Here is a 13,740-nt window from a genome sequence, read left to right as displayed (position 1 = left end):
TGTGAGTTCTCACTGACTCTCTCTTTTTACACATGAGAAAATGGACCCTGAGTAAGTTTAAGCAACTTGCTCAAGGTCCTACAATAAGCACTTGTTAGGAAGAGGGGTAAGAATTTGAGGATGTTAGGATTGTGTCTCCACCTGGGACTCAGAATGGGCTGGGTTCTGCACTGCTGTTCACTGGCCCTTCCTAACGGTGGTCAGTGGCAGCCTCGCACCTGAGGCACGTGGTTACAGAAGGAAGCAGAACACACAGGTATGTGCCTGCCCTTTGAGGCACAGCTCTCAACCCAAGAGCAGCACACTCCACGAGTAGCCTCGGACCAGCCTGATGATTCCTTTCAGGAGCCGGGAAACTGGTGGGCAGAGAGGGGGAGGCCTGGGAAAAGGTGGTCTTTCCTCAACAGCTGTTGTAATCGAACTTCATCTTGGCCGTGTTCAAGGCCATTCACAAACTGTCCGCATTCTCGCTCATCAACCTCATTTCCAAGCTGTTTGTATTCCAGCCCCGTCTGGATATTCTGTATCCTGGGTCCTCTATACGCCAATCTGCTCCAGCAGGAAACGAGTGGCTTGACATTGCCCCCCCCCCCCCGCCACCTCCTTTCTAATCCTTCCTGTTGTGACCAACAAAATCCTGATTAAAATTTTCCATCTTATTTTTAGTTTAGATTAAGCCTGACCAAACGATCACAATGTGTTGGTGCCATTTGCAACTGCAAAATCTTTCCCAGGGCACATTGAGCTTAGATAAGCAGTCGACCCAAAATGGAACCGGAAGTAATTCAACCTACATATGCAAATCTTTGTTATTGAACCAAACGCCAAAAACTATATATGGAATAATCGTGGTTTCTTGTCAAAGTTAGATCTGCACTATATAATGTGAGAAATTGGATTTGGGAGGAATTATAGCCACAAAATAAAATTCACAATGACCGAAGCTATAATTAATTAAATGAGGTACAGACAATACACTGATTCAGGAAATCGAACCTGTATAGGATTGAAATGAAAATTTCATTTTGAAGAACGTACAGTGAAAGTGAAAATGTAGAAATTAAACACTGTCTACCTGTGGTGCAATAACGATTTAAGTGTCTGTACCCTTGAAGTAGATGGGGTCAGAATAACTGATGAATCCAAACGACAAAATCAGTATCTAAAGGGTCAAAATGAATTCCACTTAGCCCGGCACAGTGACATGTTTGTGTGACATGTTTGATGACACATTTCCCTAGAAGCTAAGACAGCCCTGGCTGGGTGATGAATCTCCCCTTTGCTACCTGCAATGACCTGTATTTTCTGAAATGATCAAGATCTTTTTCAGTGCTGTTAGCAACAAATGAATAGAATGCAAACACCAAATGAACATAGGTTTTGCCATGTGCTTCACCTCCTGTGGGGCATCCCCAAAGTGTGCTGGTCAAGCCATTCTTCCTGGGCACTGTATATCTTAGGCGTATACAAAACTTTAGGGGCCAAAGTAAGTAGCTTTCAAAAACTGACTTTAAAAAGTACCTAAATTGGCCCATAAAACTTCTTTCTAGAAAACACCTCCTTTGTCCTTTTGTGATGTTAGTCATCTCCCAGTCATTGACTACATGGGACACTGGATGCTTAGATATGGTTCGTGCCTCCAAAGGAGGCAAGACATAGTCACTCCCACACATATGTACAGCACAGTGTGCTAAGTTTAATAATAGACTCTATCTACTATGCAGAGGATATGATAATCAGCTTTGCTAGGCCAGTGTCAGAGGGGCTGATACTTAAGTAAAATCATCAAAGTCCAAGGAATGAATGCATCTAGTTGGAGGTGCAGCATGGATAACGTGGTGGGGAAAGTATTTCAGGCAGCTGGGCGTTGGCAGATGGAGAGCAGGGTCTGGAGGTGAGGGCTCGTGGGAACTCTAGTGGTGACCACGGCGGCCTCTTCTTCCCACATCACAGTAAGCTCCTGTGTCCAGGCATGGGTGCTCTCCCCAACTGGATATCCACTGCTTCCCATAGGGCTAATGGGTGTTCTGAGACGTTGCAGAGTTATCTGAATAGCCTCTCAGGGTCGCTGCGCGATTTTGGTTTGAACTTACGGCACAGGTGGTTGTAGATCACATTCATTCCGTGACTGTCTAGCAGTTTGCAAGCTGCTCGTGAGGGGCCTGGGGGCAGGAGGACATGACCTTAACTCAGACGTCAGGCTGATGGTCTTCATTCTGAGGTATATGCCCCCTTAGAGGTGCCTAAAGACTTTCAAGAAATGTGCAGCATAGTTTTAGCGGAATCGATTTCTAGCACCTTAACTTCCATGTATGTTCTTTCCTACCATTGATCTCCCCAACAGCTTTCCTGCTGGCAAATTCTCTCCTTCACAGTCTCCCTTCCTCTCCCTCTTTTAAATAACTGTCGCTTTATCAATTTTAAAATTTACACACACTCACACATGCACACACACTTCACAGAAGTACTGGATGATCAATGAATGACTAGGTTCTAGCATAAAAATCGAACACATTAGGATAAAATCCTGTGGGAGAAGTGACCTAGACACAGGAGCTCAAGGGGTTTCTGGAAAATAAAAAAGAATAATGTAAAATTTCCAACTGCTAAGGAAGAACTTGTTTCTACATTTTTCAGATGGATTGTGGTGGGTTTTAAGTAACTGGTATTTAGATCAAATTGGGTACATGCAAAAGAGCAATGTCACAATTTTATTTTAAAATGTCAATATTTACAACATGTTGTTTAAAGTTTCCATGAAGACTTTCAGATGTCAACTTAAAATGTGTGAGGGGGTACAGAGCTTTTTGAAAACCGTTTTAAGGGTATATGAGGAAAAAGTGAGCATGCCTGGCAAGGCATTCCTGGCCCGGGTACTGGATTCTGTTCTTGGGACCAGCACCTATCCCACCCCGCTATCTGTTACCCTCAGGAGTGGGGTCCAGAGTCTAGGACCCAGAGCCCCATTTCAGGGTCCCTGGAGCCTGGGGAGTCTCCTTCCTGGGGACTTGTTACCAGTTCTCAGGGAACCTCACACACAAAAGCCTTCATTCTGCCTATTTTCTCCCATTATTATGTTCAGTGGTCCACTAGTAAGAGATTAGTTCCTTTGAATAGAACCCAAACCCTTAGGAAAACAAGCTTTAGATAAGGAAAGCCACACCTTTAGAAATAAAACTATAGTAGTCTTGATTCTCTCTTTGGAGAGAGAAGTGTTAACCATCTTCCCAGACCAGACCCTGCAGAAGCACGCAGGCCAGTGTTGGGTGGAGAAGGAGCGTGCTCTTTTAGCCTGATGATCCCACCCACCACTTCTGGGCTGTGAGACCTTGGGCAAATTCCTCACCCTCTCTGAGCCTGACTGTGGTACTCATGGAATGAATGTGATCTACTCCCACCTGTGCCTTCAGGTCAAACCAAAATCGCTCAGCGACTCTGAGAGGCTACACAGCTCTGCAACGTCTCAAAACACCCACATCTGGAAGGGGAGATCAAAATGTGATCCTCTTACACTTTTCATAGATTAGAGGAGCTATTTATGAAAGTGCCTAACCTAGAGTGCGAAATGTAGTAGACAGCCCATGAGTAATTATTCTGAGCGCTGACTAATAAGTGCTATTTCTTTTACTGCATGTGGGGAAACGAAGGTGAAGAGGTTGGCCATATATCTGGGTGAAGTTTGCAAGCTCCCGAGAGCCAGGCAAATGGAGCAGGCAGCCAGAGTGGTGCAGCAGGGGACGCTTACAAGGACAGAGGGGAAGGCAGGCTAAACGACCGGATATGCAGAAGACTGGAGGACCCGATCTGGTGTTGGTGTTGGGGATAGCTTCTTTGAGACCACAACATCTAAGAGAGGAAATGAAGGCCCAGAAGGAGTTGGGTGGGCACAGAAGGGGAAATACCATTGTGGGCACGGGGGAAGTCCGAAGCAAAGGCCTGGAGGCAGAGATCTCGGGGTGGGGTGGGCTGGGAGTACCACAGTCAGGCTGGAGAGGTAGAGAGGGGCTGTGTGCCAGGCTAAAGGGCTGAGGCTTACTTCCTTTCTTTAAGGGGTTGCCGCTATAGGGTTTAGTCTGGGAATGCCCTGGCCTGCTTCTCAGTTTAAAAATCTCCCAGGGCGCCTGAGTGGCTTAGTCAGTTAAGCGTTCTACTCTTGATCTCAGCTCAGTTCATGATCTCATGGTTCCTGGGATGGAGCCCCACATGGGGCTCTGTGCTGACAGTGTTGGAGTCTGCTCGGGAATCTCTCTCTCCCTCTCCCCGTTCTGGTGTTCTCTTTCTCTTTCTCTCTTTCTCTCTGTCAAAATAAATAAATAAGCATAAAAAAAAAAAAAAAAAAGAAATTTCCTGCTGTAGTAAGGAGCAGATAGCAGGTGCACATCTGGAGATCAGGAAGACCAGTCACTCTTCTAGTCCAGGAGCTCTCAAGTGCACAGAGAAATGTTTGTAAATTCAGGGCCCAGGACAGTGGCTGTTACAGAGTAAGAGTTTGATGCAGTGTTTGTTGAATGAACTGGCCAGTGACTCGGCAAACTAATTTTGCCAAATTTTACATTAACCAGGGTAAAAATGACTGCCGAATGTAGTTTCTCATCAATGTCCCCTTCCATTGTCCCCTCAATGCTCTCAGCAGATCCATGCCTGCAGACAAAGCAGCTGAAAAAGCGATTGCCTGCTAGTGAGCGCAGGAATTGCCCTACGCGTCCCTCCTCACATCCACTTGAACCCCGAACCTTCTGTCTCACCACTGCCCTGCTCCCTGTCTTATTTGTCCTCATAAGTTCCTTGCTGAGCCCTGTTCAGTCTGACAAGTCCCCTTTTATGGTGTGATTTACCTGCCTCCAACCTGGTTTTCTCAGAAGGCGCTTTTCCCTTCTCCGGAGAGGCCGTTCCCACTTGCCCCGGGTAGGTGATCAGACAAGCAGCATGCGGTTGGTTTGTAACAGAACCGCCCAATGGCAACAACAAAAATCCCTTTTCAGTTCACCTCGCCTGGTGGCCCTATCATAGGTACAGTGCGATTTCCCTGAAGCTTTGTGCAATTTTGAGAGTTAGGACCCCATGAGCTATTCCACTTTGGGGCATTTTCTCTAAGACTTGCTTCACAAGTCTGGACCTCAGGGCTTGTCATTATGCTGAGGGACAGCAGGAAAGCAGTTGAGGAGGAGAAATCAATGAAAAGGATTCTTATCATAAGCTCCTTCTCTAATTTGGGGAAACAGAAATCTCTGCATGTTTTCTCAATAAGCACTTCATCAGAAGCCTTCTTATCCTGACAGGCTTCACTCTTTCATAAACACAGCAAGAATAACCTCTGGACGCTGGCCTACCATAGTCAAGTATGAAAATGTGAATTCCACGGGTCACTGTTTGTGCAGCCGCCAGATGTGGATGAAAGGAGAAGGGTGTTTTATTGTGTTTTCTTAAGAAACAGAGAAAGGTCTGTCCTGAGATGGGCCTGCTTCCCTCCCACACAAGTGGCCACCATGTGGCCAGAGGACAGCTAGCTAATTTGCAAGATTAAGCTTTTCCAAATATTTAGAATTGGTCTATTCTGTCTTCAGCTAATAAAATGGATTTCTGCTCCAAAATGGATTTAGGAAGCAGACACAAGAGCTCCTAAGGGCTTGTTGGCAAGTTACCTGTTAACAAGGTCCATCTGTCAAATGGATGTCCAATGGGTAAGCTCTACGTGGATCTCCTCCTTGTCCTCCCAAGGACGCCTACATTCGTGCCTAGGTTCTGCTGAGGACAGATGGAGGCCAGTGCCAGCTGAGGCCGAAAGATGTTCAGGACGTAAGCTTCTGTCCTCTGTCACACGTTCATCCCCTACAAGTGCATAAAGAACAACCATATGTTGAAAAACAAACCCACGCACCAAATGAAAAATCTACATTAATTGCAAATGTCTTTATTCAATTCAATGTTTCATTCACTAATCTAATGTTGAGTGTTTACAATGTGCCAGAGGCTTTAGGTACTAGGGAAATAGATGAAGTAAAATGTAGTCTCTGCCTTAAAGGAGCTTGCAATTTATGTGGGGACACAGAGTTAAAAATCTATAATGTAAAGTACTGTAAAACATGAGCTATAAAAGGAACTTAGGAGAAGGTGGCCCAGAGTCTCTCTGGGGGGAGGGATCAGGGAGTTTCACAGTGGAAGTTACTCTTGAGCGGAGCCTTAGAGAATGAGTAGGAGGTTTCCAATGGGGGAAGTGTTCTCAGGACAAAAGAATAGACCCTTTATGGACAATGCTGTATTCCTGGAGTGACATGTGTTCATGTGGCTGGATTGTGAAGTAGGAGGAAAGGGAGAGGTGGCCCTAAGGAAGTGAGGCAGGCAAGAGCCCAGTCACAGGGGCATTATTCATGCCAATACATTTATATTTATCTGTAGGCAACGAGGGGGGGACACACTGGGGCCATGAAGAATGTTGATTGAAAGCAAAGTGGCCATGTCATAGTGCAAAAGATGGTTTGGAAGTGAGTGAGACAATACATATTTAGTCTAGAAGGTGAAACATACCTGCTGATAATTAACCATAATAAAGGGTAATGAGCTTTAATAGGGTGAGATGGGGCTCTCTCTTTGCCCTTTCAGGTCTGCTCTCCACCCTTCTCTACCACACCCTGCACCATAGGATGCCGATCTGTATGAACTGAGTCCGTGGGTTTCCTAGTCCCTGGATTTAGCTGAGTTCTGCTAATGGAAGCCTGGGTAGGAGATGGAAAAGACAAAGACGAATAAAGTCAAGGTATTATTCTTCAGGGGTTACCTTGACCTTGAGAGAAGTCACAGCTCCTCTCCACACGACCCTTTCCTGCTGAGTTCCAGTAACCTCGCCCTGTCCTCACTCTTTCACACATAGGGGTGTCAAAAGCCTTGCTGACCCATGGACACTGGCTATTTCTTAGAGTTTCCTTACATCCTGCCCACGGATTCCCAAAGAATCCCTTTATTCAATACTTCTGAGTCATGCAGATATGAGCAGGCCGTCTGTTTCGTGCTGGGGCTCTCTACTATTCCAGGTGGCACAGGGGTGGAGTGGGCAGAGCACTTTGGTTCTGCCTGGGGCAGGGAGAAGGAGTCAAGAGCCTTCAGGGCAGGGGCGGCATTTGAGCCCTGTCTTGACCAATGAGATTGAGTGTCCCAGGCATCAAAAGTGTGAAAGGCATTCTGGACTGAAGGAGTAGAATCCACAGATGAATAGCAGAATGCAGGAACTGTGCGTATGCAGGGTGCTGCGGTTGACTGGAGGGGAGGGTGCCTGGAAAGTGAGGTGCGATGCGGTAGACGAGGGGCAGAGATAAAGTAGGTCAGAGGGGAAGAATCTGGAGTGCCAGCTTAAGAGTTGTCCCCAGAAAAGGGGCAAGAGTGGTGGCAGCACTGGGAATTGAATTATATGAGGAAGGTGGAAGGGTCTGGGAGTGTTTAGCTTATAGAAAAGACAGCATGATCATTGTCTTCAGATATGTGAAGGATCTGGATAACAATATGGCAATATGTATTGTGAGTTCATATTTTTTGGCCCAGTAATTCTGTGTCTAGGAATTTAGCCGAAGGAAGTAATCCAAAATGCAGACAGAAATGTTCACTGCTACATTATTTGTAATAGTCAAGAATTGGAAACAACCTAAATGCCTGGTAAAAAGAGAGTTGTTAAATAAATTATGGCAGATCTTTACAATATCATGTGGTTGTTAAAATAAAGTGTATACAAAATTTAAAGGCATGGGAATATACTTTTAATATCATGTTAAGTAAAGAGGATACAGAATGTCTGTACAGAATGATGTCAGGGACGTAAAAATATACGGACAAAATAAAGTTGTGAAACTCTTATTCATAGTTATTGCTATTGATGAGTTTGTGGGGGAGGGACATTCTCAGGATGTTTCAAAGATCATTTGTAAATAGGAGTTGGGAGGTGGTATATTGTGGAGATGAGTACACAGCCTCTCAAGTGAAAAACAATGAAGGAGCCCGCCCCATTTCAAGATACAGGTTGTGCTGTTTGTTTACCTTCTCCACCTCCTCCACCTCTACCACTTCCTTCACCTCCATCACCACCACCTCTGTGACCTCCACCTCCTCCACCTCTACCACTGCCACCTCCACCATCTTCACCTCCATTACCCCCACCTCCACGACCTCCTCCACCTCCTGCACCTCCACCACCACCTCCATCACCTCCACCTCCTCCACCTCCACCACCTCCTTCACCTCCATCACCACCACCATCACCCCCACCTCCTCCACCTCTACCACCTCCTTCACCTCCATCACCACCTCCATCACCCCCACCTCCTCCACCTCTACCACCTCCTGCACCTCCATCACCACCTCCATCACCCCCACCTCTGCCACCTCCTCCACCTCCACCACCTCCTCCACCACCACCTCCATCACCTCCACCTCCTCCACCTCTACCACCTCCTTCACCTCCATCACCACCACCATCACCCCCACCTCCTCCACCTCTACCACCTCCTTCACCTCCATCACCACCTCCATCACCCCCACCTCCTCCACCTCTACCACCTCCTGCACCTCCATCACCACCTCCATCACCCCCACCTCTGCCACCTCCTCCACCACCACCTGCATCACCTCCATCTCCTCCACCTCTACCACCTCCTTCACCTCCATCACCACCACCTCTGTGACCTCCACCTCCTCCACCTCTACCACTGCCACCTCCACCATCTTCACCTCCATTACCCCCGCCTCCACGACCTCCTCCACCTCCTGCACCTCCATCACCACCTCCATCACCCCCACCTCTGCCACCTCCTCCACCTCCACCACCTCCTCCACCACCACCTCCGTCACCTCCACCTCCTCCACCTCCACCACCTCCTCCACCATCACCTCCACCTCCTCCACCTCCACCACCTCCTCCACCACCACCTGCATCACCTCCACCTCCTCCACCTCTACCACCTCCTTCGCCTCCATCACCACCACCTCTGTGACCTCCACCTCCTCCACCTCTACCACTGCCACCTCCACCATCTTCACCTCCATTACCCCCGCCTCCATGACCTCCTCCACCTCCTGCACCTCCATCACCACCTCCATCACCCCCACCTCTGCCACCTCCTCCACCTCCACCACCTCCTCCACCACCACCTCCGTCACCTCCACCTCCTCCACCTCCACCACCTCCTCCACCATCACCTCCACCTCCTCCACCTCCACCACCTCCTCCACCACCACCTGCATCACCTCCACCTCCTCCACCTCTACCACCTCCTTCGCCTCCATCACCACCACCTCTGTGACCTCCACCTCCTCCACCTCTACCACTGCCACCTCCACCATCTTCACCTCCATTACCCCTGCCTCCACGACCTCCTCCACCTCCTGCACCTCCATCACCACCTCCATCACCCCCACCTCTGCCACCTCCTCCACCTCCACCACCTCCTCCACCACCACCTCCGTCACCTCCACCTCCTCCACCTCCACCACCTCCTCCACCATCACCTCCACCTCCTCCACCTCCACCACCTCCTCCACCACCACCTGCATCACCTCCACCTCCTCCACCTCTACCACCTCCTTCGCCTCCATCACCACCACCTCTGTGACCTCCACCTCCTCCACCTCTACCACTGCCACCTCCACCATCTTCACCTCCATTACCCCTGCCTCCACGACCTCCTCCACCTCCTGCACCTCCATCACCACCTCCATCACCCCCACCTCTGCCACCTCCTCCACCTCCACCACCTCCTCCACCACCACCTCCGTCACCTCCACCTCCTCCACCTCCACCACCTCCTCCACCATCACCTCCACCTCCTCCACCTCCACCACCTCCTCCACCACCACCTGCATCACCTCCACCTCCTCCACCTCTACCACCTCCTTCGCCTCCATCACCACCACCTCTGTGACCTCCACCTCCTCCACCTCTACCACTGCCACCTCCACCATCTTCACCTCCATTACCCCCGCCTCCATGACCTCCTCCACCTCCTGCACCTCCATCACCACCTCCATCACCCCCACCTCTGCCACCTCCTCCACCTCCACCACCTCCTCCACCACCACCTCCGTCACCTCCACCTCCTCCACCTCCACCACCTCCTCCACCATCACCTCCACCTCCTCCACCTCCACCACCTCCTCCACCACCACCTGCATCACCTCCACCTCCTCCACCTCTACCACCTCCTTCGCCTCCATCACCACCACCTCTGTGACCTCCACCTCCTCCACCTCTACCACTGCCACCTCCACCATCTTCACCTCCATTACCCCCGCCTCCATGACCTCCTCCACCTCCTGCACCTCCATCACCACCTCCATCACCCCCACCTCTGCCACCTCCTCCACCTCCACCACCTCCTCCACCACCACCTCCGTCACCTCCACCTCCTCCACCTCCACCACCTCCTCCACCATCACCTCCACCTCCTCCACCTCCACCACCTCCTCCACCACCACCTGCATCACCTCCACCTCCTCCACCTCTACCACCTCCTTCGCCTCCATCACCACCACCTCTGTGACCTCCACCTCCTCCACCTCTACCACTGCCACCTCCACCATCTTCACCTCCATTACCCCTGCCTCCACGACCTCCTCCACCTCCTGCACCTCCATCACCACCTCCATCACCCCCACCTCCACCATCTCCTCCACCTCCACCACCTCCTCCACCTCCACCACCTCCTCCATCACCTCAACCTCCTCCACCTCCTCTACTTCCACCTCTTCCACCTCCATCTCCTCCACCTCCTCCGTGTCTATCATCACCACCTCCTCTACCTCTACTATCTCTATCACCTCCACCTCCACCACTTCCACCTCTGCTACCTCCACCACCACCACCTCCACCTCCACCATCTCCACCATCACCTCCGCCTGCATCGCCACTGCCACCACGAGAACCACTTCTACCAGCAACACCTCTACTTCTGTCACCTCCACCACCTCCACTCCACTGCCTCTACTACCACGACCTCCATCACCACCCCCACCTCTACTATTGCCATGTCCATGACCACCTCCACCTCCACCACCTCCACCATCTAATTCATTGATCATGTGCATGTATATACCAAGCGTATAACACACATTTCTCTGCATATTTTATCTCTTAATCCTCTCACCTCTGTAAGGCAGGTTTTATTTTTACTCACATTTATCAAACGAGGCAACTGCTCAGAGAAATCAACCAGCTTATCCACGATCACACGGCAAGCACACTTCCAAATTGAAATTTGAACCCGGGTTATTGGACTCCAAACTGTTGTGCCATCCTGCTAGTGCATCACTTCTGTGTAGTCGTATCACTGTCTCCAGTCACGTATCATTGAGTAGACGTTTTTTGCAATAATGAACTTCAGTGCTGAAAATGGCACATCTTCTTGGTGTTGGCTCCGTTTATTTATTTATGTTTATGTATTTGTTTTGAGAGAGAGAGTGTGCACAAGTGGGGGAGGCGTATAGAGGGGTGAGATCATCCCAAGCATGCCCCATGCCATCAGCACAGAGCCCCACGTGGGGCTCAAACTCACGAACTGTGAGATCATGACCTGATCCGAAATTGGACGCTTAACCAACTAAGCCACCCAAGGGCCCCGAGAGATATTGGCTGCCTTTAAAGTAGATGATGTCAGTGAGAGAAAGTCCTATGACACTTATTTAATAAAAGCAAAGAACTATAAATAAATAAATACATACATTCATACATACATAAATAAATGTAAATAACTCCTCTTTATTGAGACCTTATCCTGTGCCCAAAAATGTTTTAAGTCTTTTACATGTACTAATTTAATTATTTCAAACACCATATGAGTTTAGGGAGGCTCTGATCTTCATTTTACACGTGAGGACGCGGACTTTACGGAACTTGCCTATGTTCTCACCGCTAGGCAAGATACTGAGCAACAAAGACGAGACATACAGTCCACTGTGTTCCTTACCATTACTGGTTCTGTGTATGCGTCTAATGAAGTGATTTATTTATTTCTGCCCTTAGTGGCTAGAATTCCTCTCAGGGAGATAACAGTCTTTCTTATGAAAATACCTTGATACACTATTTGGGAAGCAAGGCGTTATCAGGAGTTTCCGCAACACAAGAATAGTCAAACCCCTCTGCCTGAGAATGTGAGAGGAATTTAATTTTTGCTCCAGAGAAAGAGAAGGGAGGGGAGGAGCAGAGTGCTGTAGGAGAGAAGAATCGGCTGGGGTGGGGCATGGAATGGCACCTGGTGTTGTGCAGGGAGGCCAAGGAATGTTTAAGAACAGGCTATATACCTTAATGTCGAAGTTCTTAATGTTTTAGATGTAAATCTCTCCCTCCACGATGCCCATAAGTAGTACTATGTTCACAAACTCTGAATGATTTTATTGTGATGATGGTCATTATTATTATCGGCAGAAATTGAGGAAGGGCCCGAATCTCACATTGGGCTCAATGCTGTGTGAAACGGAATCAGCAGATTTAAAATAGCCTAGAATCCTATACGTATGAGCAAGGGTTGCCCCTGGAATTGCAGACCCTGGAGGAGGGCTTCAGACATTCACAGGGGACTCCAGCCATTCCTTTCACGATCTCTCCAGGAACAGAAGCACCAGGGGACACCTGAGTTACCTACTTCAGCAGGTTTAAACCTCCTAACAATCCTATCATTTCTTACTCTGGCCATTTTCTTTCCGAAACAAAGAAACAGAGTTCAGAGAGAGTATGGAACTTTTGGGTCTATGACAATAAGAGAAACCCAGGATTCAAAGCCAGGTTGATTTCAAGTCCCGTGAACTTCCCAGGACTTCTCACGGTCTCACCTGTCTTGGTGTTTTTCTTCTGTGTTGATCCTCTGTGGGAGAGCCTCATAACTTCAGTGGTGGGGATTCTGAATCTCCAGGGCTTAGACCCAATTCAGCAACCAGGGTGGACTTCTGCATCTGGTTCTCAGTAGGGCAAGGGAATCTAGACCACCCCCGTGGGGGTGAGCCAACGACTAATTTAAAGTAGTGATGGGAATCGACCTGAATGGGAGTAGTAATAGTTTCCCAGTCTTAAAAATGTAAAAGTCACTTTTTCCTAGTTTTACGCATGCAAATTTTTATTAAGATCTGCTCAGCCTCATAACAGAATTCTCATCATTTTATAGTATTTTTAAAACTAAAGACGAATACATGTTTATTGTAGAACATGTGTTAACTGAAAATTTCTTTCTGCTCTCCTAAATTGCCTTTTCGTTCCTTTATACACTTTCTTTGGATTTGATTCTTACTTAAATGTATAATAGAGTTGTATCATAGCCTCAAAAAGAGGTGATTATCCGACTACCTTAGCATCTCACTTCTGTAACAACTGTCTTTCTTGGCTCTCCATCTAAAAAGTGAGGAGGAAGTGCATGGGAGCACTTGTAATAGAGAACAGTGTTTCCCAAATTGTGTTTTCTGGAAAAATAATCCTAGGAGATGTTAATGGATGTTGTGGGGAGGAGAAAGGCTCAAATGACTTGGAGAATGCTGTATTAAATTTAAAAAATAATGGTTTCTAAATTGCAGCTGAACGACAGGATTTTCTATAGGCTTTGGGGTTAACAGGGATTAAGGCTTCTCTAGAAAAAGGTAGAGGAAGACAGATAACCTTTACTGAGCACTCAGGAGCCTGTGTCCTTTGGGCAACCCTGGTGTGAAGGGAAGAATATGGGACAGGGTAGCTAGAGGCCTCTCTTTCTCTTAGTTTGCCTCTGATGTGCGTTATGACCT

General features: G+C 48.4%; 1 protein-coding gene across 1 annotated transcript; it reads left to right on the top strand.

The window, feature by feature from the left end:
• The first annotated feature begins 7,972 nt into the window (after nt 1–7,972).
• LOC122225881 (basic proline-rich protein-like) lies at nt 7,973–11,054 on the top strand. Its single transcript, XM_042948602.1, is given in 6 exon segments — nt 7,973–8,427; nt 8,761–8,911; nt 9,095–9,220; nt 9,404–9,529; nt 9,713–9,838; nt 10,022–11,054. Coding segments are annotated over 6 exon segments (2,016 nt in total). The 5' UTR covers nt 7,973.
• Nucleotides 11,055–13,740: the final 2,686 nt, after the last annotated feature.

This window comes from Panthera leo, chromosome C1 (genome assembly GCF_018350215.1).
Source record: "Panthera leo isolate Ple1 chromosome C1, P.leo_Ple1_pat1.1, whole genome shotgun sequence".
Lineage (NCBI taxonomy): Eukaryota > Metazoa > Chordata > Mammalia > Carnivora > Felidae > Panthera > Panthera leo.
This window is presented reverse-complemented; position numbering and strand designations above follow the sequence as displayed.